This window comes from Entelurus aequoreus, linkage group LG11 (genome assembly GCF_033978785.1).
Source record: "Entelurus aequoreus isolate RoL-2023_Sb linkage group LG11, RoL_Eaeq_v1.1, whole genome shotgun sequence".
Taxonomy (NCBI): Eukaryota; Metazoa; Chordata; class Actinopteri; order Syngnathiformes; family Syngnathidae; genus Entelurus; species Entelurus aequoreus.
The window spans coordinates 1,622,912-1,649,865 of record NC_084741.1 but is presented as its reverse complement, the minus strand read 5'-3'; the positions used below and the strand labels follow the sequence as shown (position 1 = coordinate 1,649,865).

The 26,954-nt window shown below is 36.5% G+C and overlaps 1 protein-coding gene across 1 annotated transcript; it reads right to left on the bottom strand.

Annotated features, from left to right (window-relative positions):
• Positions 1 to 1,027: 1,027 nt before the first annotated feature.
• Positions 1,028 to 19,193, bottom strand: LOC133660530 (probable U3 small nucleolar RNA-associated protein 11). Its single transcript, XM_062064070.1, has 8 exons — positions 18,992 to 19,193; positions 18,832 to 18,893; positions 15,248 to 15,350; positions 12,341 to 12,451; positions 7,759 to 7,852; positions 1,495 to 1,625; positions 1,290 to 1,400; positions 1,028 to 1,222 (listed from the first exon to the last, which is right to left on the bottom strand). Exons 1-8 carry the CDS (start codon positions 19,049 to 19,051, stop codon positions 1,139 to 1,141), a joined length of 756 nt encoding a protein of 251 aa, XP_061920054.1. The 5' UTR covers positions 19,052 to 19,193; the 3' UTR covers positions 1,028 to 1,138.
• Between the last annotated feature and the right edge of the window lie 7,761 nt (positions 19,194 to 26,954).

The following is a 26,954-nucleotide window of genomic DNA, read 5'->3' as shown; positions in this document are numbered from 1 at the left end:
ACCATACCTGGTTGTCCAAATAAGCCATAATAATATGTTATTATACCGGTATCGGTTGATATCGGTATCAGTAATTAAGAGTTGGACAATATCGGAATATCGGCAAAAAAGCCATTAGCGGACATCTTTAGTTATTATGAATTTGTACTAAATTAGTTTTTGCTTACAATTTCGTTGTACAATGACAATAACGATATATTCTATTCTATTCTTATACAATTCATCGCTGCTACAGTCGCCAAATTAGCGCAGATTCATCAAAAGCTGTGGCTGTAGGTAACTCCCTGATGTAATTTGTGTATTACGTCCACCAGATGGGAGTTGCTACACGGGTACATGTATGATTATTAGTCAGCATCCAGCAGGTTTTCCTGTTCTGGTCTACGATAATAAGCATATTAGCTCACCTTTGGTCACATGGTCAACGTCTGGACCGAGGCCTTTGGTTCTCTTCCTCCACTTCTCTCCGCTGACATTTCTGCCTGACTCGCTCTCTTCCTTCTTCCCTTCCAGAGGTTCCCAGGAGAGTTTGATGGATTGGCCCCGTTTATGAAGCCACCACAGGCGATCAATCAAGGCCCCGATCACTGTGATCTGCTGTTGGACTTCAGCCCATCTTGCACTGTATGAAGGCCATAGAGGAGGTAGACACACATACAGTATTATGCATATTGCTGCTCCTGCATATACTCACTGGCCACATTATTAGATACACATTCTGATACCACAGCTTCAATTGCAATATATTGCTTTAGGAGGGTCAAAACATTAGCATCAACTCTCAATGTTGCTGAAAAGTATAACATTTTCTTTTTTTGCGTAGCTCTTGTGGTGGATCTCATTACAGATGTGTAGGAGCACCTAATGATGTGGTTAAGCGTATTTCTCATTAAAAAAAAATGTCACTGTTCCTACAGTGGAATTTTAAATGTAGGTTACTAGCTCCATCTAGTGGTACAAAATATCACCTGCATCAGGAATTGTCCCACTAGGTTTCTCATTTTAAAGTCTTAAATTATGCAAAACCCAGCATTGGAGAGTGAAGTCAAATGTATTTTATTGTTTAATACCTAGCAGAGAAAAGAAGTGTTTGTATGTACAACGAGTAGTAGCAATAAATTCGAGCAATTTGGCGGACTCAGCGTTTCCTCTTGGTCTCAAACTTGTAGATGGGAGCAGAACCAGGTGTCTCGTCCTTCACTTTCACTTTCTTGGTTTTATCCTGGTGCACACAAAGACGTGATTAAAAAATAGAAAGTCGACCTCAGAAGCTAGAAAAGTTATGCTACCTGTAGGTCCTTGCGGGCCTGGATTTTCTGGCTGATGACAAACAATTTGCTTTCGCGGTCGATCCTTTGGGAAAGAAGCCTGTACTCGAAGGACTGTTTCTTGGACAGTTTCTACACACGAGTGGAGGGATGAAAACAGTCAGTTTCAGCTGGTATTGTATTTTTTTTTTAAAGGGACAAACCAACATTTATTACGAGGACGTACCATGAGGTCGATGGGCTGTATGTCTCTGGGAAAGCGCTTGGTCCTCAGCGTGTCCACTGTCGGCCTGTTGTACGCTCGATCCATCAGCTCGGGGACGGTGTTGAGGTGTTCGGCCAAGTCAAACGACTGCACTGCAGACGCCAACATTTGTAGAAATATTACAAGATGATCGAAACACCACAACCAGCAAGCAAACAATGCAAATAGGGTTGTCTAATTTTGTGCACCCTTTATAACAGGCCTGGGCAATTATTTCGACTCGGGGGCCGGATTTAGAGAAAAAAATGTGTCTGGGAGCTAGTATATCTGATTTTTAGGAACACTAATACAAACCCTCACAATGTTTTATTGAATGCTAAAAACATTTTGACAGACCGCCACCTCTAAAGGCTTTAGTGGTCACATGCGTTGACAGCACCTTTTAGCTCTTATTTCCAAAACTGTGTACAGTACTGAATTGGGGTCTTATGCCGACATATGGACACTTATACTGCTATCTGGTGGTGTCAGAAGAGTATAACATACAATGGAATTTGGGAGAAAAAAAAAAGTGTAAAAATAAAAATGTGCATGTCACTAAACATTTGGGTTGGGTATCGAGTATAGAGTATTGATTGGAACTGGGACTAACTTTCCGATTCTCCCGGAATCGTTCAAAAGTTTAAATTTCGATTCCTAGTTTCGATATTCTTTTTTTCCGGTCGGCAAACTGGGTAAGTCCGCCGACCGGAAGAAGAAGCCGCTAAACACCAACGAAGAAGCGCCCACCGCCGGAAGTGTTAGCATAGCCCAGGGGTCGGCAACCTTTACCACTCAAAGAGCCATTTTGGCAAGTTTCACAAATTAAAGAAAGTAATGGGAGCCACAAAAAAATTTTTAAAATGAAAAACACCGCATACAAAGCTTAAATGCTTTGTGCTATGTTAACCAGGAGTCTCCGACACACGCACCGGCACGCACTTTAATGTGGAAATTTGATGTTAGTGCAGCCCGCGAGTTTTGAATGAATGACGCTTGATAGCGTCATACTTGCCAACCCTCTCATTTTTCCCGGGAGACTCCCGAATCTCAGGGCGTGGTGACACTGTATTTGGCGCCCTCTACAGTCTGCCCTAACAGTGTACCTGCTCGACCACACGTAGATTGCAATTTCAGCTTGCTCACGTAAGTGACAGCAAGGCGTACTAACTCAGCAGCCACACATCTTACACTGACGGTACCAATACCCAGAATCCCATGCAGCCCTAACTCTTCCGCTCAACCAACGCACGGAGAGGGGGGTGGGGGGGGGTTGATGTGTGGGGGGATTTGGTGGTAGCGGGGGTGTATAATGTAGACCGGAAGAGTTAGGGCTGCATGGGATTCTGGGTAATGGTTGTGTTGTGTTTATGTTGTGTTACGGTGGGATGTTCTCCAGAAATGTGTTTTTCATTCTTTTTTGGTGTGGGTTCACAGTGTGGCGCATATTTGTAACGTAACAATGTTAAAGTTGTTTGATACAGCTACCGTCAGTGTAAGCTGTGTGGCTGATGAGTAAGTATGCTTTGCTGTCTCCTGTGTGTGCAAGTAATAACAACATGCAACATGTGGCTGGACTGGCACACTGTATGTAAATGCTATAGAGGACAATTACTGCAGTGCAATTAGGGCACGCCCTTTATTTAGTAATTAGAGTGTAAATAGGATTAATTTTTCCCTGGGAGTAATCTATGAGAGACACTGAGATCCATAAATCTCCTGGGAAAATCGGGGGGTCGGCATGTATGTAGCTGAGCCGCATCAGAGTGGTCAAGGAGCCGCATGCGGCTCCGGAGCCGCGGGTTGCCGACCCCTGGCATAGCCGAACCCATGTAGCCGAGCGAGTCAGTCAAGCATGGATAGCGGGCGTCGGCGGTCGAAGTGTGGCTTTATTTTACTAAAAAAAAATGAAATATCGGCGAAATGTAACACGTGCGACAGGACTGTTCCGTGCTTAGGAGGGTGCACGTCGAACATGATGAAGCACCTCCGAGTACAAATAAATGCGTGTCCCGTCTTCGACGCGCTGCGCCGACCGTCCTCCTGTGCCTCTTCCTCTGGCTTCGACGCCCAGCCTGGCACCTCGGTGACTGCATTGCAGTCCGAATCCGGTAAGTAAAACAATATATATGCAATAAATAATGTGTTTTGCGCCAACGTCGAGGCAGCTAACAAATTAGCCCGTGTGTTTATTCATAGACAATTTACAACCTGCTAGCCAGGCTCCGCGATGTGCTCAGCGTACTACGTTCACCGTAGCGGAAATGGGGAAGATGTCGGTGCCACAGACGGAAGAGTGCCACAGAAAGGTCACTGCACACATAGTCAAAAGACTGCATCCCTTTTCAGAGGTGGAATCTCCAACATTTAGGTTAGTTAAGCAATAACGTTAGAGCTAAGCTAATTGATACTGGGCTAAACAGTAACAGCAACATTACATGTTTGTTTATGTTTGCAGGGATATGGTGAAAACTCTCAACCCAAAATACATACCACCTTCCAGGGACTACCTGTCAAACACATTGATCCCGGCATGGTACAAGAAGAATCGGAATTGAGAATCGTCAGGAATCGGAATCGAAACAAAGAATCGGAATCGTTCGAATTCAAACGATACCCAACCCTAATAAACATGAAGTACACACTTGTGTACTTATGGACTAAGTACATCATATTAAAAGATGATTTTTAGTTTTTATTCTAATTAGGGTCCAATAAGCCCAAATAGCAAAGAGAAATAAAAATAAAAAGCATGTAAACAAACAGCTTGGGCCTTAAGAGGTTAAAAAACGGAATTCTTTTTTTTTTTCTACTGAATGAGACACCCAGAATGTACATGAAAATAAAGAATGTGGGATTTACAATATTAACTATGACCAATAAAACACTGAATATTGACAACATATTATCACACCCCCCCCTTGATCGACATTTTACAATCAAGCGAAATGCAACAAACAGCTAAATACGAACGCTAAGGGTAAAAAAAAAAAACACTTACAATCTGATATATCACTAAGCTTTAGAACTTTGTAGTAAAAATCTCCTTCTGCTGGCCGCTCTGGAAACACTCTGTGGAAACGCTCCCCACCCACACTGCTTGGTGCCTCATCTGAGCTGCTGTGACTTAAATGACCATAGTAACTAATTAGATTACCATAGTAACTAATTAGATTACCATAGTAACTAGTATATGATGCAAAAGCGTAGATTCCAACCATTGAAATACTTTGTATAGTTCAAGATGACGTTAAAGTGCATCCAGCAGTGGAGGCTCCTCTATGGGGTCTTGGGGCACTAGGAGGTTAACCCCCTTACTACTGTTACCCCAGGTGGTCCTTGGCAAAGGCCTAGTACCTGATTGCCCCCTAGCCAGGGATACGGTGAAGACCTCAACGGCGCAGCAGGCGGAAGATGTAAAAACTAGCACAACGGCTGCGATGGCGGAAGAAGGCACCCCCACATCCATGTGGGCCCATTTATGGGGAAATAACAACCCAAGACCTCAACGGTGGAACAGACGGAGGATGACTGCTAACCCTATGGAGCGTCACAACGGCTGGGATGGCGGATGAAGGCTGCAGCAGAAAAGGGTCCCCAGTCGTCTTGGACTCCATGCCACTGGACCCTGACCCGGATCTGTCAAGGATCGTGTGGTGACTGTCTGTGCACCAGTCTCCCCACGTTAAACAAAGTCACGCACAGGCATCCTCCATAAAGGGATACACCCCTACCAGGAGGGCCGCCGATGATGATAGTTCCAAGACTTACGGTAATTTGAAAATTTGAAAACATCCCTGCACATCATAATGGCAGCTACACTTTCCATCTTAAAGATCAAAACAATTTTTAGGGAATGTCCGGCGGTCCAGATTGAAAAGCTTAACGGGCCACATGTTGTCCCCGGGCATTAATTTGCCCAGGTCGCCTTTATAGTGAATCTTTCTTCCCTGGTCACCTTAATAATGTGCTCAGAAATGCTTTTTTTTTTTTAAGATTTCGTAAACACTGACCGGTTTATTGAAGTACTGAAGCATACTGATGACAGTCCACAAAAAAGACATTGAAAAATGAATGCTGTGTCTTTTATACTGTACCGTTGTAATTATCCTGCATGGTTTATGGCAAAATGTTCACTTAAGAAGTTCCTCGCCACTTCACGCTTCAAATATTTTGTCTTCACGACATTGAATATTTTCTTGAAGCATATTCTACACATTTCTGCCCTAAATTAAGTCTTTTATGTACTACAGTGCAGCATTTGTCGTATTTTCTATTGTGTTGTGGCATTAGATTTTTCCCAAGCGGGACTTCGGTTTCCGGGTTAAGGGTGAACACTGCTGGGAACACGACGGCTTATCTCAGCGCTCTGCAACAATCAAATTGACCACATTTTTGAAGAACAACTTTCTTTCTTTTTTTCAATTACATCTTCAACTCCCACCTCATCAATAATACATTCGGTGTTTCCCACACATTCATTTATTTGTGGCGGCCCGCCACGAAAGAATTACGTCCGCCACAAATAAAAAAATTAAAATTAAAAAAAATTTAAAATTAAAATATATATATATATATATATATTTTTTTTTTTTTTTTGTCCTCTCCAGCTTCTCAGGCAAATCATATAGTTGATGTAGATGCCCTTATAGGCTGTTCAGATTTACTTTACAAAAGAGAAGTGTAGGATACTTCTCTTGTTGCCTTATTTGTATTTGACTTTATTAAATGTATTTATATTAGAAACACAACATGTGTATATAACAAAGGGTGCAAAGTCTGCAGGCAGTAGGAAACACATGGTTAAGTGTAGGGAGTAAAACTGATGGCAGTCTAAAGTTCAAGATTGTTGGAGCTCTTTGTTCAGTGGATCAGATGTTTGATGAAGCTCTGTGTCTATCTACCACCACTACTGTTTTCTGTTTATTTGTTACTGACTGTGGCAGGACACCTCTGCCTCTGTTTCACTTTATGTTGCTGGTAAATAATATGGTTGTAGTAGTAGGCTAAAGTTAAATATCCCCTACCCACCACTCCACCTCAAACCCGCCCCCAGCCCCCCCAACCCCGCCCACCTCAACCTCCTCATGCTCTCTCAGGGAGAGCATGTCCCAAATTCCAAGCTGCTGTTTTGAGGCTTGTTAAAAAAAAATAACGCACTTTGTGACTTCAATAATAAATATGGCAGTGTCATGTTGGCATTTTTTTCCATAACTTGAGTTGATTAATTTTTTTTAGGGATGTCCGATAATGGCTTTTTGCCGATATCCGATATGCCGATATTGTCCAACTCTTTAATTACCGATACCGATATCAACCGATACCGATATCAACCGATATATACAGTCGTGGAATTAACACATATTATGCCTAATTTGGACAACCAGGTATGGTGAAGATAAGGTACTTTTTAAAAAAATTAATCAAATAAAATAAGATAAATAAATTAAAAACATTTTCTTGAATAAAAAAGAAAGTAAAACAATATAAAAACAGTTACATAGAAAATAGTAATTAATGAAAATTTGTAAAATTAACTGTTAAAGGTTAGTATTATTAGTGGACCAGCAGCACGCACAATCATGTGTGCTTACGGACTGTATCCCTTGCAGACTGTATTGATATATATTGATATATAATGTAGGAACCAGAATATTAATAACAGAAAGAAACAACCCTTTTGTGTGAATGAGTGTGAATGAGTGTAAATGGGGGAGGGAGGTTTTTTGGGTTGGTGCACTAATTGTAAGTGTATCTTGTGTTTTTTATGTGGATTTAATAAATAAAAATAAAAATAAAAAATAAAATAAAAAAAACGATACTGATAATAAAAAAAACGATACCGATAATTTCCGATATTACATTTTAACGCATTTATCGGCCGATAATATCGGCAGACCGATAATATCGGACATCTCTAATTTTTATGTTACATTGTTTAATGCATCCAGCGGGGCATCACAACAAAATTAGGCATAATAATGTGTTAATTCCACGACTGTATATATCAGTATCGGTTGATATCGGAATCGGTAATTAAGAGTTGGACAACATCGGAATATCGGACATCTATAGTCACAACTGTCTGAGATAAAATTTGTAGTAATTATCCCACATTTCCTACTATCATCAATTTCCATGAAAATGGGTCAATCTTTCATTTAATGTGATTGTACTCCAGAAATGTTCCCTCCCTTTTGCACGCCAAAATACAACTATCCATTCGGTTTCGTAACTAATACCAACCTTCCTTTTTGGAATCCACAAAAAAGGTGTGGTTGTTTTTTTGTCTGCCATCCACCTGTAGAAGATGGAGACTCGCCTTCATGCGCTCTATTTTCTGAAAAAGAAATGACCAACAGGGTTAATGGTGCGTTGTGCTTAACTTTTCATTTCAGTCATGATTGGCTCGGTTTCCCCCCCACTCAATGGTCAATTGTTTCGCAAATACTAAATACAGGAATTTTTATTTATTGTTTTTTACACCCACAGTTCATCGGTTTCCTCTTATTTACAGCTTGTCTCAGTTGTTGTTCTCAATGATTTGTTCTTGCATATTAGCTGAAGCGAGAGTATCTCCAGTGCCTTGATCTGTAATCATGAAAACACACAAGTGTATCCTTTTCGGAATTTATTTTGCCCTTAGCTGAGACATCCTGTTTAGAATGCAGTGCAATCAGAAACACGGTGCTTCACTTTTTCAAAATTGTTAAATAAAATAAATTCATTTTTGTCTTAAAAATTCTATACAAAAAACCCCATAATGACAATATGAAAATGTTTTTGTAATTTGCAAATGTATTTTTAAAAAAACACAAAAGTAAATACTTTAAGCCAGTGTTTTTCAACCAGTGTGCCGTGAGATACAGTCTGGTGGGCCGTGGGAGATTATGTAATTTCACCTATTTGGGTTAAAAATATTTTTTGCAAACCAGTAATTATAGTCTGCAAATGATGTGTTGTTGTTGAGTGTCGGTGCTGTCTAGAGCTCGGCAGAGTGACCGTGTAATACTCTTCCATATCAGTAGGTGGCAGCAGGTAGCTAATTGCTTTGTAGATGTCGGAAACAGGGGGAGGCAGCGTGCAGGTAAAATTGTGTGTAATGCTTAAACCAAAAATAAACAAAAGGTGAGTGCCCCTAAGAAAAGGCATTGAAGCTTAGGAAAGGCTATACAGATCGAAACTAAAAGTGAACCGGCTACAAAGTAAACAAAAACAGAATGCTGGACGACAGCAAAGACTTACTGTGGAGCAAAGACGGCGTCCACAATGTACATCCGAACATGACATGACAATCAACAATGTCCGCACAAAGACGGATACAAACAACTGAAATATTCTTGATTGCTAAAACAAAGTAGATGTGGGAAATATCACTTAAAAGGAAGACATGAAACTGCTACAGGAAAATATTTTTAAAAAAGAGAAAAAGCCACCAAAATAGGAGCGCAAGACAAGAACTAAAACACTACACACAGGAAAACAGCAAAAAAGTCCAAATAAGTCAGGGCGTGATGTGATAGGTGGTGACAGTACACCTACTTTGAGACAAGAGCTATAGTCATGCATGCTTGGTTATGGTTTAAAGTCATATCCAACAATTGCAACAACGACTTTTTACTGTCAACGGAGTTTTGTTTTTCAATGATTTCTGCTGGCGGTGTGCCTCTGGATTTTTTCAACGCAAAAAATGTGCCTTGGCTCAAAAAAGGTTGAAAAACACTGCTTTAAGCTGTACTTTCTGACAAAGATGCATCATCAAAGTATTGAGCAAACGTTGTGAATACTTATGTACAGTGCAGGCTATTGTCTATTACCTGACACCTTCTATGTTAGCTACTTCTCTTTGTTTATAATGTCTATTTTCTGCTGGATTTACTCTCTATTTTATGCTGCAGCTGTTACACATACTGTAATATTGTACATGGTAATTGTTATATATTGTATATATGATATAAACATAATATCATATATCAGTATATATCCTATACTGTACATATATTATGTAAATATTACGTATATATGTTATATTTTATATCGCTTTTAGTCTATTTTATACCTGCATTGTCCTTTCCATCTTTTCCATCATTTGTAACTGAGCTACTGTGTGGAACAATTTCCCTTGTGGATCATTAAAGTTTGTCTAAGTCTAAGTCTAAGGCCAAAAGTTTGGACACACCTTCTCATTCAATGCGCTTCCTTTGTTCTCATGACCATATACATTGTAGATTGTCACTGAAGGCATCAAAACTATGAATGAACACATGTGGAGTAGAGTACTTAACAAAAAAAGGTGAAACAACCTCTAAACATGGTTTTCACTTCACAGGTGTACGTGAAGCTCTTCGAGAGAATGCCAAGAGTGTGCAAAACGGTAATCAGCAAAGGGTGGCTATTTTAAAGAAACTAGAATATAAAATGTTTTCAGTTACTTCACCTTTTTTTGTTAAGTACATAACTCCACATGTGTTCATTCATAGTTTTGATGTGACAATCTACAATGTAAATACCGTAATTTCCGGACTATAAGCCGCACCTGACTATAAGCCGCACCAGCTAAATTTAGGGGAAAATACAGATTGCTCCATATATAAGCCGCACCCGACTATAAGCCGCAGGGTTTTGATGTGTAATTACCGTAGTATATAGGGGTTCCTGCTACCACGGAGGGGATTGTCGGGACAGAGATGACTGTTTGGGAACGCAAAGCGTCCCATTTATTAACAATAAATCTTTCAATCATTCAATCAAACTTTCACATCTTTGACAAGGCGAACAGCATTCGTGCAGAGTACAAATAATACAACGGTGCAAAGTAATACAAAGTGCTCGCCTGTACGTTATCAAAATAACCAGCCTACCGGTATATGAAAAGTCAGTCTTTAATCATCGTGTCATCGTCTTCCTCCTGCGTACTAAAACCACCGAAATCCTCTTCGTCGGTGTCTGAGAGGAACAGGCCGTAAATAAGCCGCACCGTTGTATAAGCCGCAGGGACCAGAACGAGGGGAAAAAGTAGCGGCTTATAGTCCGGAAATTACGGTAGTCATGAAAATAAAGAAAACGCATTGAATGAGAAGGTGTGTCCAAACTTTTGACCTGCACTGTACATGTGATTTTTTCTTTTCTAATACATTTGCAAAACAATTTTAAAAACATTTTGAAATTGTTGGTATGGGGAAGAATTTTGAGAAATTAAATAATTTTATAACATTTTGGAATAAGGACTGGAGTCTGCAATGCCTCAGACTGGAAGTCTCTCCAGAGAGTGGTGAGGACGGCGGAAAAGATCATCAGGACTCCTCTTCCTCCTATCCAGGAGATGGCAAAAAGCCGCTGCCTGACCAGGGCTCAGAAAATCTGCAGAGACTCCTCCCACCCCCACCAAGGACTGTTTTCACTGCTGGACTCTAGAAAGAGGTTCCGCAGCCTCCGAAGCAGAACCTCCACAGTGTTTCCCACACATTCATTTATTTGTGGCGGCCCGCCACGAAAGAATTAAGGCCGCCACAAATAGATTTTTTTTAATTGATTTATTTAATTTTTGTTGTTGTTGTCCTGTCCAGCTTCACAGGCAAATCATATAGTTGATGTAGATGCCCATATCGGCTGTTCAGATTTACTTTACAAAAGAGAAGTGTAGGAACAAGATTTTTGGAGCTCTTTGTTCAGTGCATCAGATGTTTGATGAAGCTCTGTGTCTATCTACCACCACTACTGTTTTCTGTTTATTTGTTACTGACTGTGGCAGGACACCTCTGCCTCTGTTTCACATTATGTTGCTGGTAAATAATATGGTTGTAGTAATAGGCTAAAGTTAAATTATTTAGTATGCACTAATTAAAGGGGCAGAGCTTCAAGAGACATTTTAGCTTTTATATTTTTATAAGATATATTTTTTGTAAGAACCACAATTAATAAATATATTTCAGTGAATAACTTATTGTTCAAATCTGTATATAAATATGTACATAAAGTGTTGTAATTATATTGTAAAATGGATGGATGGATGGACGTTTAAAACAAAACTGTTATTATTAATTAGTAAGTATACATTTTTTGAGCCTTTTTAGAAAAAATCATATTGTAGTAAATTATTCAAATTACTCGATGATGTCATGGTGACCACGCCCATAGCCACGCCCCCACCGCCACAGGTATCTTGGTAGTTTATGGGAAACAGTGCTCCAGGTTCTGCAACAGCTTCTTCCCTCAGGCCGTAACTCTTGAACGCATCATAATTATCCCCTCAACTCCCCCCAAAATGGATTAACTCGCTGGAATATAAAGACAATATAACATACATCCATAAACCTGGATGCATATGCAAAAGTGCAATATATTCATCTGTACAGTAATCTATTTATATCTGCACCATATTGCTTTTTTATTCTGCACTACAATGAGCTAATGCAACAAAATGTCGTTCTTATCTGTACTGTCAAGTTCACATTTGAATGACAATAAATAGGAAGTCTAGTCTAATATAACAAAACGTGGAAAAAGTGAAGCACTGTGAATACTTTCCGGGTGCACTGAACATACAACTGCTGAATTATTCTTAAATGTTAGAACATCAATGTTGTATCACACATTGGTGAACATCCGAAAACAAGACAGGTGACTCCATATTTTACCGGCATCTCCTTAAAACGATGAGTCTGGAGGACAGAGTGGCAGGAGATAAGATGTAAATAAAGGACAACATGCCTAACAAATAAGGAAATGGGATAGACTCCCTGTAGCGGAGTACCAATAGCGTTAAAGCACATTACACACACACAAACATACACGTTGCAGATTTAAATATACATTTCGTATAACTTACCCTTGACTCCGCCACCCTCTTCAGCTCCACGTATTTGATATCTTGAGTCCTCATCACTTTCTTCTGCTCCTCTGTCATCGGGTCCCCCTCTTTAGACGTGTGAATGCCATCCTGTCGACCGGGCACAACATTAAAATATATAATGATAAGCAACAGCCCTTCACTGAGCGGCTAAATTTGTGGAGACCTTATTGCTTGATGCAGTGATGCTTTTGGAAGACATACTAGCATATACCGTATTTTTCAGACTATAAGGCGCACTTAAAATCCTTTCATTTCCTCAAAAATCGACAGTGCGCCTTATAAACCGCTGCGCCTAATTCACAGAATAATTGTGGTTGTGCTTACCGACCTCAAAGCTATTTTATTTTGTACATGGTGTAATGACAAGTGTAACCATTCGATGGCATGAACAACTGCACTCTCGTTCTGGTAACCAGGCAAAATAGGAAGTGGTCACTTAGCAATGGGAGAGAACACGCTAAAAGCCAAATCACGTAACAGTATCAAGTTTGGTTGCACCATCGTGCCATCTCGCTGTTGATTCTCTGCATGGAGTGAGAAGAGAAAGTAAAAAAAATGAGTGCTGCAGAGAGAAAATTAATAGGGATGTCCGATAATGGCTTCTTTGCCGATATCCGATATTGTCCAACTCTTTAATTACAGATACTGATATCAACCGATACCGATACTGATATATACAGTTGTGGAATTAACACATTATTATGCCTAATTTGGACAACCAGGTATGGTGAAGATAAGGTCCTTTTTTTTTTTTTAAATTAATAAAATAAAATAAGATAAATAAATTAAAAACATTTTCTTGAATAAAAAAGAAAGTAAAACAATATAAAATCAGTTACATAGAAACTAGTAATTAATGAAAATTAGTCAAATTAACTGTTAAAGGTTAGTACTATTAGTGGACCAGCAGCACGCACAATCATGTGTGCTTACGGACTGTATCCCTTGCAGACTGTATTGATATATATTGATATATAATGTAGGAACCACAATATTAATAACAGAAGGAAACAACCCTTTTGTGTGAATGAGTGTAAATGGGGGAGGGAGGTTTTTTGGGTTGGTGCACTAATTGTAAGTGTATCTTGTGTTTTTTATGTTGATTTAATTAAAAAAATAAAAAATAAATAAAAAAAAAACGATACCGATAATACAAAAACCGATACCAATAATTTCCGATATTACATTTTAAAGCATTTATCGGCCGATAATATCGGACATCTCTAAAAATTAATTGTCGATACCACAGGAAAAGTCACCTTAACAGTAAATATTAGGTACGAACTGAAGTGCAGTACAGTATAAACAAAATAAATTACAAAATATAACGAATGTGCTACTTTAAAACAAAAGTAATTTGGTCCAATAATATTTAAATAATAATTACTTTGAAACGCAAATCCCATAGGGGTGATGAAAGGATGGTCAGCGACTGAGAGCTGCGGCCCGCCACCATGACCCCGCACTCCCTCCCCTCTGTTGCTAGATATCTCGAGATGTACGTTGTAATATGTATATGTGCTTTGCGATGGAGGTTTTTTTCCCACTCCAGACTGGGGCGCCCTTAGGAGCCCAGTCTAGATTGTATTTTTTTACTCATCCTTCCCCAGCGTTTTACCTTTTCCCCATCTTTTACGGGGCGCCTTGTGGCGACCCATCAGCGTTCCTGTTCTGTAACCCTGTACACTGTTTGTTTGTCTAATCTTGAACGGGTTTGTGCTGAAAACAAAGTTTCGTTGTACTTGTGCAATGACAACAAAGACCTATCCATCAAATAATAACATGATTTCCTTTCCGCAATTAAATAGGAATAAAAGACCAAATTAAATGTTACACAGCGTGGCACTAAACCTGCAAAAAATAGTTCCTCTCAGTTTTCTCCAAGTTCAAATTTTCACACTATTTTGTTACATTTTAAGCATTTTTTACATTCTACATATTTTTGTATCTTAATTTTAAGAGGTTATAACAGTCATACAAAGGGATTTTTAGAGCTTTTTTTTTACATTGAGTGTTTCCATGGTTGTGTTAAAAAAAAATGGCTAAGGGGATTATAATCAGAGGATGGTTACATCCATCTATCCTTCCATTTTTTTTACTGCTCGTCCCTCTTGGGGTCGCGGGAGGGTGCTGGAGCTCATCTCAGCTGCATTTCTGCATTTAGGCAGTAGGCGGGGTACACCCTGGACAAGTCGCCAGCTAATCGCAGGGCCAACACAGGTAGACAGACAACCATTCACACACACACCAATTGAGTGTTAAAGTACCAATGATTGTCACACACACTAGGTGTGGCCAAATTATTCTCTGCATTTGACCCATCACCCTTGATCACCCCCTGGGAGGGGAGGGGAGCAGTAGGCAGCAGCGGTGGCCACGCCCGGGTATCATTTTTGGTGATTTAACCCCCAATTCCAACCCTTGATGCTGAGTGCCAAGCAGGGAGGTAATGGCTCCCATTTTTATAGTCTTTGGTATGACTCGGCCGGTGTTTGAACCTCCAAATGTCTTTGGAGGTGGGAGGAAGCCGGAGTTCCCCACGCAGTCACAGGGAGAACATGCAAACTCCACACAGAAAGACCCCCAGCCCGGGGATCGAACCTGGGTCTTTCTTATTGCGAGGTGCGCACACAAACCAACCCCTACCCACCATGCTGCCAGGATTACATTTAAAAAAAAAAATCTTAACATTCGTTTTTTTCTTTCTCTCCTGGTCCTTATTTTCGATAGATCATAAAAACCATCGCCCAGTCCCAGTGTATTTGTCACACATAATAGCACAGGCAATATAGATTCCAGTTTTGACACATTTTCACCCTTTTTTCAACAGTTTAGGAGCAGAATAGTTACATGAGAAAAATATGCGCCCGTTGTTATGGTTACCTTTATCTGCGAGTTGACCATGTTATGGTAGAACTCATCTGGATTCTTCTCCAGAGCCTTCTTCTTAAGGGCTTTGAGGGTGTTTTGCTTCTTGTGGTAGTCACTGTTGGAACACAATCAATGGCCGTAGTTAAATATCTGTGTTAAAGCCTAGATCAGTGTTTTTCAACCTTTTTTGAGCCAAGGCACATTTTTTGCGTTGAAAAAATGCGGAGGCACACCACCAGCAGAAATCATTAAAAAAACGAAACTCAGTGGACAGGAAAAAGTCGTTGTCGCAATTGTTGGATATGACTTTAAAGCATAACCAAGCATGCATCAATATAGCTCTAGTCTCAAAGTAGGTGTACTGTCACCACCTGTCACATCAAGCCCTGACTTATTGAGTTTTTTTATGTTTTCCTGTGTGTAGTGTTTTAGTTCTTGTCTTGCGCTCCTATTTTGGTGGCTTTTTCTCTTTTTTTGGTTTTCCTGTAGCAGTTTCATGTCTTCCTTTGAGCGATATTTCCCGCATCTACTTTGTTTTAGCAATCAAGAATATTTCAGTTGTTTTTAATCCTTCTTTGTGGGGACATTGTTGATTGTCATGTCATGTTCGGACGTACATTGTGGAGGCCGTCTTTGCTCCACAGTAAGTCTTTGCTGTCGTCCAGCATTCTGTTTTTGTTTACTTTGTAGCCAGTTCAGTTTTATTTTTGTCCTGCATAGCCTTCCCTAAGCTTCAATGCCTATTCTTAGGGGCACTCACCTTTTGTTTATTTTTCGTTTAAGCATTAGACACAATTTTACCTGCACACTGCCTCCCACTGTTTCCGACATCTACAAAGCAATTAACTACCTGCTGCCACCTACTGATATGGAAGAGTATTACACGGTCACTCTGCCGAGCTCTAGACAGCACCGACACTCAACAACAACACATCATTTGCAGACTACAATTACTGGTGTAACCTATTTTAATGGACTTGCCTCTTTGTGATGTTAAGTTCCTGTTATAAGCTTTTATACAGTACAATGGAGGACAGAGTAAAACAACTTGCACTGAGCCTAGTCTATAAAATCTGCTACACCTCCCTGATACCGAAGCACATGTCAAACTACTTCCATAACGTAAATGACCGCCATAACCACAACACCAGGGGGAGTTCCACAAACCACGTTAAACCCAGATTCCGATCTAACAAAGGTCTTAACGACGCCAACATATCTCTCCGACCTCCTTCAGCCTTACTGCCCCACCCGATCCCGAAGATCAGCCGATCAGCTGCTACTGACGGTCCCAGACACAAGGCTGAAGCTTAGAGGTGACAGAGCTTTCGCCGCTGCTGCTCCCAAGCTCTGGAACGACCTACCTCTGAGTGTTAGACAAGCCTCCTCTCTTCCTGTTTTTAAATATCTCTTAAAAACATACTTTTATTCCATGGCTTTTAACACTGAGTGATATCCATCCTGCAATGGCGCCCCAAAATACACCTGCTATGAACCTGTTTTTATGTTTTATTTATTTATTTTTTATCGTGTTCTGTTTGTGTTGTGTTGTGTTTGCTCGGTTCTCGTATTATCTTTTAACCTGCCCATTGTACAGCACTTTGGCTACCCCTGTGGTAAATTTTAAATGTGCTTTATAAATAAAGTTGATTTGATTTGACTCATTCTCCTTCTATGCCACATCAATATGGAATGCACTCCCAACAGGTGTAAAAGAAAGTGCATCTCTATCCTCCTTCAAAACCGCACCAAAACAACACCTCCAGGCAACTTCAACCCTTGACTAACACCCTCCCCCCACCACATCCCACCTCCCCGGATTGTAAATAACCAAATGTAAATAATCAAATGTATATACTTGTTCTTATGCTTTCTGAGCTCACTATGTTCTCTGCTCGCTGTACATATCCTACCAAGTAAGACCTACACTGTTTAAATGTCCATTTCTCAGATGATGCAATTGTTGATGACTAAAGTGCTGATATCAACCAAACCCTCCACATCCCACCCCCCGGACTGTAAATAATGTAATTAATTCAACGTATATACTCTGATGATTAACTTGTGTGATGACTGTATTATGATGATAGTATATACCAGGGGTCACCAACGCGGTGCCCGCGGGCACCAGGTAGCCCGTAAGGACCAGATGAGTAGCCCGCTGGCCTGTTCTAAAAATAGCTCAAATAGCAGCACTTACCAGTGAGCTGCCTCTGTTTTTTAAATGTTATTTATTTACTAGCAAGCTGGTCTCGCTTTGCCCGACATTTTTAATTCTAAGAGAGACAAAACTCAAATAGAATTTGAAAATCCAAGAAAATATTTTAAAGACTTGGTCTTCCATCCATCCATCCATTTTCTACCGCTTGTCCCTTTCTTCACTTGTTTAAATAAATAAATTAATTTTTTTTACTTTGCTTCTTATAACTTTCAGAAAGACAATTTTAGAGAAAAAATACAACCTTAAAAATGATTTTAGGATTTTTAAACACATATACCTTTTTACCTTTTAAATTCCTTCCTCTTCTTTCCTGACAATTTAAATCAATGTTCAAGTAAATGTTTTATTTTTTCTTGTAAAGAATAATAAATACGTTTTAATTTGATTCTTCATTTTAGCTTCTGTTTTTTCGACGAAGAATATTTGTGAGATATTGCTTCAAACTTATTATGATTAAAATTCAAAAAAATTATTCTGGCAAATCTAGAAAATCTGTAGAATCAAATTTAAATCTTATTTCAAAGTCTTTTGAATTTTTTTTTGAATTTTTGTTCTGGAAAATCTAGAAGAAATAATGATTTGTCTTTGTTAGAAATATAGCTTGGTCCAATTTGTTATATATTCTAACAAAGTGCAGATTGGATTTTAACCTATTTAAAACAATTCTAAAATTAATCGTAATCAGGAAAAATGACTAATGATGTTCCATAAATTATTTTTTTAATTTTTTCAAAAAGATTCAAATTAGCTAGTTTTTCTCTTCTTTTTTTCGGTTGAATTTTGAATTTTAAAGAGTCGAAATTTTCGTGTTTTCTCCTCTTTTAAACCGTTCAATTAAGTGTAAATATCATTCATTATTAATAATAATATAGAGTTAAAGGTAAATTGAGCAAATTGGCTATTTCTGGCAATTTATTGAAGTGTGTATCAAACTGGTAGCCCTTCGCATTAATCAGCACCCAAGAAGTAGCTCTTGCTTTCAAAAAGGTTGGTGACCCCTGCTATATACTGTATTTGTACCATGAGTTTATTAACGTGGACCCCGACTTAAACAAGTTGAAAAACCTATTGGGGTGTTACCATTTAGTGGTCAATTGTACGGAATATGTACTATACTGTGCAATCTACTAATGAAAGTTTCAATCAATCAAAAACATGCTTTCCGCTCTTAAAGCCTTCAAAATAAGAGCTCAAGGCATGTACTGTATAACAGCTTATAACAGAAACTTAACATCACAAAGAGGCAAGTCCATAAAAAAAAGGTTACGCTGGTTTGCAAAAAAATGTTTTAACCTAAATAGGTGAAATTAGACAATCTCCCACGGCACACTACAGTGGTTGAAAAACACTGGCCTAGACAAACTTCTAAACTTACTCTGCACGGAGTTTGTAGTCTTTCTTCTTCTGCAGGAGTCCCAAATGCTTCCTAAAGGCAGGCTGACCGGACACACAAAAAGGTTTAGTGTTAAATAACAAATGATGTTTAATAACATAAGCGTGGCCATGTTAGCCTTTGGCTAGGTCTGCTAGCTCACCTGAGATCGTTCATGGTGGCTTCTCTGTCGGGATTTTAAGGCTTTTCTGAACGACGACATGTCTGAAAAATGTCAGGGAAAAAAACTTATTGTACAAGATTTTTTTTAAAAGCCCTTAAATTTAAACTTGGGTCATTCAACGCGAGTGTGCTGCTCCTCAAATCGCTTTCCGTATAATCACGTGGTTTCCGGTTTGGCGTGCGGCGTTTTATTCCATTCCGCAGATTCGCCACGAAAAGAGACATACTAAAAACGTTGTGTAGGTCTTTATTCGTAAGTCTAACACGCTAAATAATTATGAAATATTTTTTACAGGTACAATTTGTCATCTGAACGATGGTAAAGTGGAATAAAAATGTCACTTGGGAGCGCCAAGTGCCAACTGGATGAGTTTAGGTAAAGACGACAGGGAGCGCTGTTTTACAGATACGTCTAATATGGGATAAGCCTTTTTTTATTTATTTTATTTTATTTTATAAACCTTTATTTATAAATTGCAACATTTAAAAACAATTGAGAAATAATAATAATTTTTAAAAAGTACAAAAACAGTACAAAACAGCGCCAGGGAGGTTGTAAACTCAATAAAGTAACTAAAATCCATCCATCCATCCATTAAATTTTATGAACCTTTATTTATAAATTGCAACATTTACAAACAATTGAGAAATAAAAATAATCAAAAAAAGTACAAAAACAGTACAGAAACAGTACAAAACAGCGCCAGGGGGTTTTAAACTCAAAGTAACTAAAATCTATCCATCCATTTCCTACCGCTTGTCCCTGTCGGGGTGGCGGGGGGTGCTGGAGCCTATCTCAGCTGCATACGGGTGGAAGGCGGGGTAAACCCTGGACAAGTCGCCACAAATGCGTCGAATATAGGATAGGACAGCCTTTTTGAATTTTTTATTTAAATTATATTTTTTAGTTTTAAAATTTTATGAACCTTAAGGCGGGGTACACCCTGGACAAGTCGCTACCTCATCGCTAAAGTAACTAAAATAGAATGCAAAATATATATATATAACAAAGTGCAAAGCCATAGGCTCACACAAGTAAATAATTTAAATTTGGAACACAGCAGGATAGGACAGACTTTATTCAAAAATGACAACAACCATAATAAACACTGTTAAATGTGTAACTGAACATTAATATTTTTGTACGGGCTGAACGTTTGAGACACTCGGTTATTTTTCTCGGGTATTTTTGTTCTATTTTTACATAGGAAAAAAACAACAGTAAAAATGTAAGGAAAAAGAGCAAAAAATGGTATGTAATGAGAAAAAGCTGATATGTTCCAACTAATAATTAATAATACACTAAGTCACCTGTAATACAAAGCTGACGCAATATCTTTTTTTAGCATATATATATATATATATATATATATATATATATATATATATATATATATATATATATATATATATATATATATATATATATATATATATATATATATATAATTTTTTTTTTTTTTTTAATTTAAATTATATTTTTTAGTTTTTAAATTTTATGAACCTTTATTTATAAATTGCAACATTTACAAACAATTGAGAAATAATAATAATTTTAAAAAAGTACAAAAACAGTACAGAAACAGTACAAAACAGCGGCAGGGGGTTGTAAACTCAATAAAGTAACTAAAATCCATCCATCCATTTTCTACCGCTTGTCCCTTTCGGGGTGGCGGGGGACGCTGGAGCCTATTTCAGCGACATTCGGCCGGAAGGCGGGGTACACCCTGGACAAGTCGCCACCTCATCGCTAAAGTAACTAAAATAGAATGCAATATATATATATATATATATATATATATATATATAACAAAGTGCAAAGCCATAGGCTCACACAAGTTCAGTAAATAATTTAAATTTGGAACACAGCAGGATAGGACAGACTTTATTCATCCCTCAATGGGGCAATGACGTGGTTTCAGTAAACATACAAAAAGTCCACAACAAATAAAAAACACAGAGCTGATGCAGCCAGCTTCAGTGGCGCCATTTTTACATACAGCTACAAAAGATGTGGCAGAGATCCAGCAGCTGGTCTCCAGGGCAAACATGACCACGACCCAAAGGTTCCCCCAAGGCAGCTTTGAAAGTCTATAAAAACACTACTTAAAGAACTCTATATGCCTATTTAATCGTTTTTAAGTATCAGAAAAAGCCACTTCTTTATACCAGCTTATCCTTAAATTAAAAGTATGAAATATTATACTTTCTCCACGTGTAAAATGTTGCTTGGAAGCGGCAAGTTCCAACTGGATGAGCTTAGGTAGCCACGACAGGGAGCGCTGTTTTACGGATGTGTCGAATATCGAATAGGACAGACTTTATTCATCCCACAATGGGGCAATAATGTGGTTTTAGTGCAGATACAAAAAGTCCACAAAAAAGTCCACAAAAAATAAAAAGAACACATTTCTACGTACAGCTACAAAGGTGAAACGTACCGAAAAAACAACAAATGAGCAATAAATAATACACATTACGCACATATGATTGCACCATGCACAGACAACGAACAAAACAAAATAAAACGGAACTTACTAAAAAAAAAGCAGATATTTAAAAAAATAATTAATATTATATACTTAGTCATCTATAACCCAAAGTTTTGTCTTTAAATATATATAATATCTCTTTTTAGCATGTTTTAGCATCAAAATGGCACCACCCTACTTTTCAGTATGCGGCCCTTGGTGAAAAAAGTTTAGACGGCCCTGATCTAAACTATTAGAATATCTCAAAACAAGCGTTTATTAACACTAAAATTATAAAATAATACTTACTTGTGAATTAATTTGAAAAATGACAACAACCATAATAAACACTGTTAAATGTGTCACTGAACATTAATATTTTTGTACGGGCTGAACGTTTGAGACACTCGGTTATTTTTCTCGGGTATTTTTGTTCTATTTTTACATAGGAAAAAAACAACAGTAAAAATGTAAGGAAAAAGAGCAAAAAATGGTATGTAATGAGAAAAAGCTGATATGTTCCAACTAATAATTAATAATACACTTAGTCACCTGTAATACAAAGCTGACGCAATATCTTTTTTTAGCATTTAAATATATATATATATATATATATATATTTTTTTTTTTTTTTTTTAATTTAAATATATATATATATATATATATATATATATATATATATATATATATATATATATATATATATATATATATATATATATATATATATTTAAATATATATATATATATATTTAAATATATGTATTTAAATACATATGTATATATTTAAATATATATATTTCAATATATATGTATATATTTAAATATATATATATGTATTTAAATATCTATATATGTATATATATGTATATATATATTTAAATATATATATATATATTTATAAAAATAAATACTGTATATATATATATATATATATACATGTAAATAAATATATTTAAATATATATATATTTAAAAAAATATATATATACTTAAATATATATAAATATATATAAATATATATATATAAATATATAGAAATATATATATATATATGTATTTAAATATATATATTTATATTTATAAAAATAAATACTGTATATATATATATGTAAATAAATATATTTAAATATATATATATATATATGTATATATATATTTATGTATATATATATAAATATATATATTTAAATATATATATACATATTTAAATATATATATTTAATATATATATATATATATAAATATATATATGTAAATAAATACATATATATATATGTAAATAAATACATATAAATATATATTTAAAAATATGTATATATATTTGTATATATATATATATATATATATATATATATATATATATATATATATATATATATATATATATATATATATATATATATATATATATATATAGTCCGAAAAATACGGTATATTAAAAAATATGAATTGTACATTATTATTGCAACATTTAAAAATGAGCGGATTACGATACCTGCTGTCCAATTGTTATATCTTGTTCATTATCACATTTCTGAGTATGGAGGAATGACATGAAGTTGCAATTACAGTTGCAAGTCCAAGACGCTAGATGGCAGTAGTGTGTGGTTCATGGTGTGTTGTTTTGTTTTTAGTTGCGCCCCAGAAAGTGGGAATACTGAAAGAACTGTAATGAAAGAACTGTAATTATTACACAGCAGCTGTTTGATTGTAACGTGTTGTCAGGTTCAAACACTGATGACATCTATTAAACAGACAAGAAGCAAGGAATCATGCAGAGACAGAGTTCAATTTGGCTCAATGAGGAGAGACGTTTGGGGCTGCACACTCAGTTACAATCTCCCACCACGCTCTAAGGTCCAGTCCCACGTTCTCTTATTTGGGAGGTCCCTGGTCACATCACTGAGGCTGCTTCTGAAGGTAATTTCAGCAGCCCCAGTTAGACACAATATATGATTATTCAGAAATGCAAATGTGCTGACACTCGTGATATCGCCCTGTCTCTGCTTTGTCTGCGTCACGGTACTCGATGTTCTGGACACCAACACTGATACGAGAAGACTCGCAATCCAAGATTGCAAGTTGTCCCTTTGCACGGATAGAAAAGTACAACTTCAGCACAATTGATAATAACTATAGCAACGGCCTTTAAGCATGAGAGTTGTGTGATAACTTATACATAATTATTCCAACACGTGTATCTTAGTTGTTTTCATGAACAAATTTGGAGGGGTTGAAATCACCATTAAAAAAATGTCAAGTAGCATGTCAATAGAAACAATGTATTTTAGCATCAAGCTGCCACATTTTTGGAAAACGAGCCTTACTTAACTAATGGAGCGTTTTTTTGAGTCCATTTCTTTGTTGGCTTTGGAAATCGCGACGCTCCCTAGAAGTTGCATATCTTATGAGTGACTGCTTCGAGGCCGGTAAGCACAACCAGAATTATTCCGTACATTAGTTGCAAGTCCAAGACGCTAGATGGCAGTAGTGTGTGGTTCATGGTGTGTTGTTGTTTTTTTAGTTGCGCCCCAGAAAGTGGAAATACTGTAAGAATTGCAATTATTACACAGCAGCTGTTTGATTGTAACGTGCCTCTTCGTTGTTTTCATGAACAAATTTGGACATACTTGCCAACCCTCCCGTTTTTAGCGGGAGAATCCCGGTATTCAGCGCCTCTCCCGACAACCTCCCGGCAGAGATTTTCTCCCGACAAACTCCCGGTATTCAGCGGAGCTGGAGGCCACGCCCCCTCCAGCTCAATGCGGACCTGAGACTGAGTGGGGACAGCCTGTTCTCACGTCCGCTTTCCCACAATATAAACAGCTTGCCTGCCCAATGAACGCAGAAGTTAAACAGGACAATACTGCCATCTAATGGATAGCCACCGGAACACTGAAATTCAAGTATTTTATTTTATTTTTTCTATGTAAATAAAATAAATATATATATATATATATATATATATATATATATATACATATATATATATATATATATATATATATATATATATATATATATAGCTGGAATTCACTGAAAGTCAAGTATTTCATACATATACATATACATATATATATATATATATATACATATACATATATATATATATATATATATATACATATATATATATATATATATATATGAAATATATAGGAAATACTCGAGTTGGTGAATTCTAGCTGTAAATAACCAACCACGCCCCCAACCACCACCCCCCACCCCGGCCATTTTTGGAAAAGTAGAGCTTAGTCCATTTCTTTGTTGGCTTTGGAAATCGCAAGCCTTCACTGCAAAAAGTCAGTGTTCAAAAACAAGGAAAAAATATACAAAAATGAGGGGTATTTTATTTGAACTAAGCAAAATTATCTGCCAATAGAACAAGAACATTTGGCTCGTCAAGAATTTCCAAAACATGTCAAAATAGCTAACCTCAATGAACCCAAAAATACCTTAAAATAAGTATATTCTCACTAATAACAAGTGCACTTTTCTTGGTAGAAAAAAATAGAGACCTTTTTGCTCAATATGTTGAAAAATATTCTTAAATGAAGTAAATGCTAGTGCCATTATCTTGACATAATGATATGCACTCGGCATTACATTTCTTGAAACCAGCGAACTTATACTAAAAACTAATTTATTGTTCTTAATGGAAAGGCAACAAGGCAAGTGCTTGTTACTCTCGGGGTCTCCTAGCCGCTCAGGCAAATCATATGGTCTAAAAATGCGTTTTTCCACGGATAACATGACATCATCGCGCCAAGTGCGTGCTCTTTCAGTCAATTAGTGCGCATATATACAGCCCGGCCCCCGGCCAAAATGTTTTTAATTAAAATTTTGAGGAATTTATCTGAATGTGCATGAACTACAGTATTTCTGTTCAAAATTGTTTGAAATGTTAAATGTTTAAATATTAACTGTCAGTTTACTGTACTGTGCCAACTGTACTACAATAAGAGTACATCTTTTCTATTGTTTCATTGAAAATAAAACAGCAAAGTCCATTTGGCTGTCATCTGTTTTAATTATGAGACACAATTGTGTCAAAGTCATGATGTTTTTATTTCATGCTTGAAATAGGAAATTATTACTTTAAAAAAGTAGTTTTATATTTGTGAGTGTTGATGACACAGCTTTGCAACAGTTGATATTCTAGTTTTAAGCATGTTTTACTCAATATACACTACCGTTCAAAAGTTTGGGGTCACATTGAAATGTCCTTATTTTTGAAGGAAAAGCACTGTACTTTTCAATGAGGATAACTTTAAACTAGTCTTAACTTTAAAGAAATACACTCTATACATTGCTAATGTGGTAAATGACTATGCTAGCTGCAAATGTCTAGTTTTTGGTGCAATATCTACATAGGTGTATAGAGGCCCATTTCCAGCAACTATCACTCCAGTGTTCTAATGGTACAATGTGTTTGCTCTTTGGCTCAGAAGGCTAATTGATGATTAGAAAACCCTTGTGCAATCATGTTCACACATCTGAAAACAGTTTAGCTCGTTACAGAAGCTACAAAAGTGACCTTCCTTTGAGCAGATTGAGTTTCTGGAGCATCACATTTGTGGGGTCAATTAAACGCTCAAAATGGCCAGAAAAAGAGAACTTTCATCTGAAACTCGACAGTCTATTCTTGTTCTTAGAAATGAAGGCTATTCCACTAAATTGTTTGGGTGACCCCAAACTTTTGAACGGTAGTGTATATATATATATATATATATATATATATATATATATATATATATATATATATATATATATATATATATATATATATATATATATATATATATATATATATATATATATATATACAGTACATATGTATGTGTGTGTGTGTGTATATATATATATACAGTATATATGTGTGTGTATATATGTATATATATGTTTGTATATATATACTGTATATGTGTATATATATATATATATATATATATATATATATATATATATATATGTATACTGTATATATACATATATATGTGTGTATATATAGGTGCATATATACAGTACATATGTATGTGTGTGTGTGTGTATATATACAGTATATATGTGTGTGTATATATGTATATATATGTGTGTATATATATATACTGTATATATGTGTATATATATACTGTATATATGTGTGTATATATATATATATATATATATATATATATATATATATATATATATATATATATATATATATATATATATATATATATATATATATATATATATATATATATATATATATATACACACACACACAGACACACATACATATGTACTGTATATATATATATATATATATATATATATATATATATATATATATATATATATATATATATATATATATATATATATATATATATATATATATACAGTACATATGTATGTGTGTCTGTGTGTGTGTGTATATATATATATATATATATATATATATATATATATATATATATATATA

Excerpts from the sequence above, each read along its gene's own strand:
- LOC133660530 (XM_062064070.1), bottom strand. The coding sequence starts at position 19,051 with ATGTCGTCGTTCAGAAAAGCCTTAAAATCCCGACAGAGAAGCCACCAT. Across the intron at positions 12,452-15,247 it reads TGGTCAACTCGCAGATAAAG|GATGGCATTCACACGTCTAA; the intron begins GTAACCATAACA and ends CCCGGTCGACAG. Across the intron at positions 7,853-12,340 it reads AGAGGGTGGCGGAGTCAAGG|AAAATAGAGCGCATGAAGGC; the intron begins GTAAGTTATACG and ends TTTCTTTTTCAG.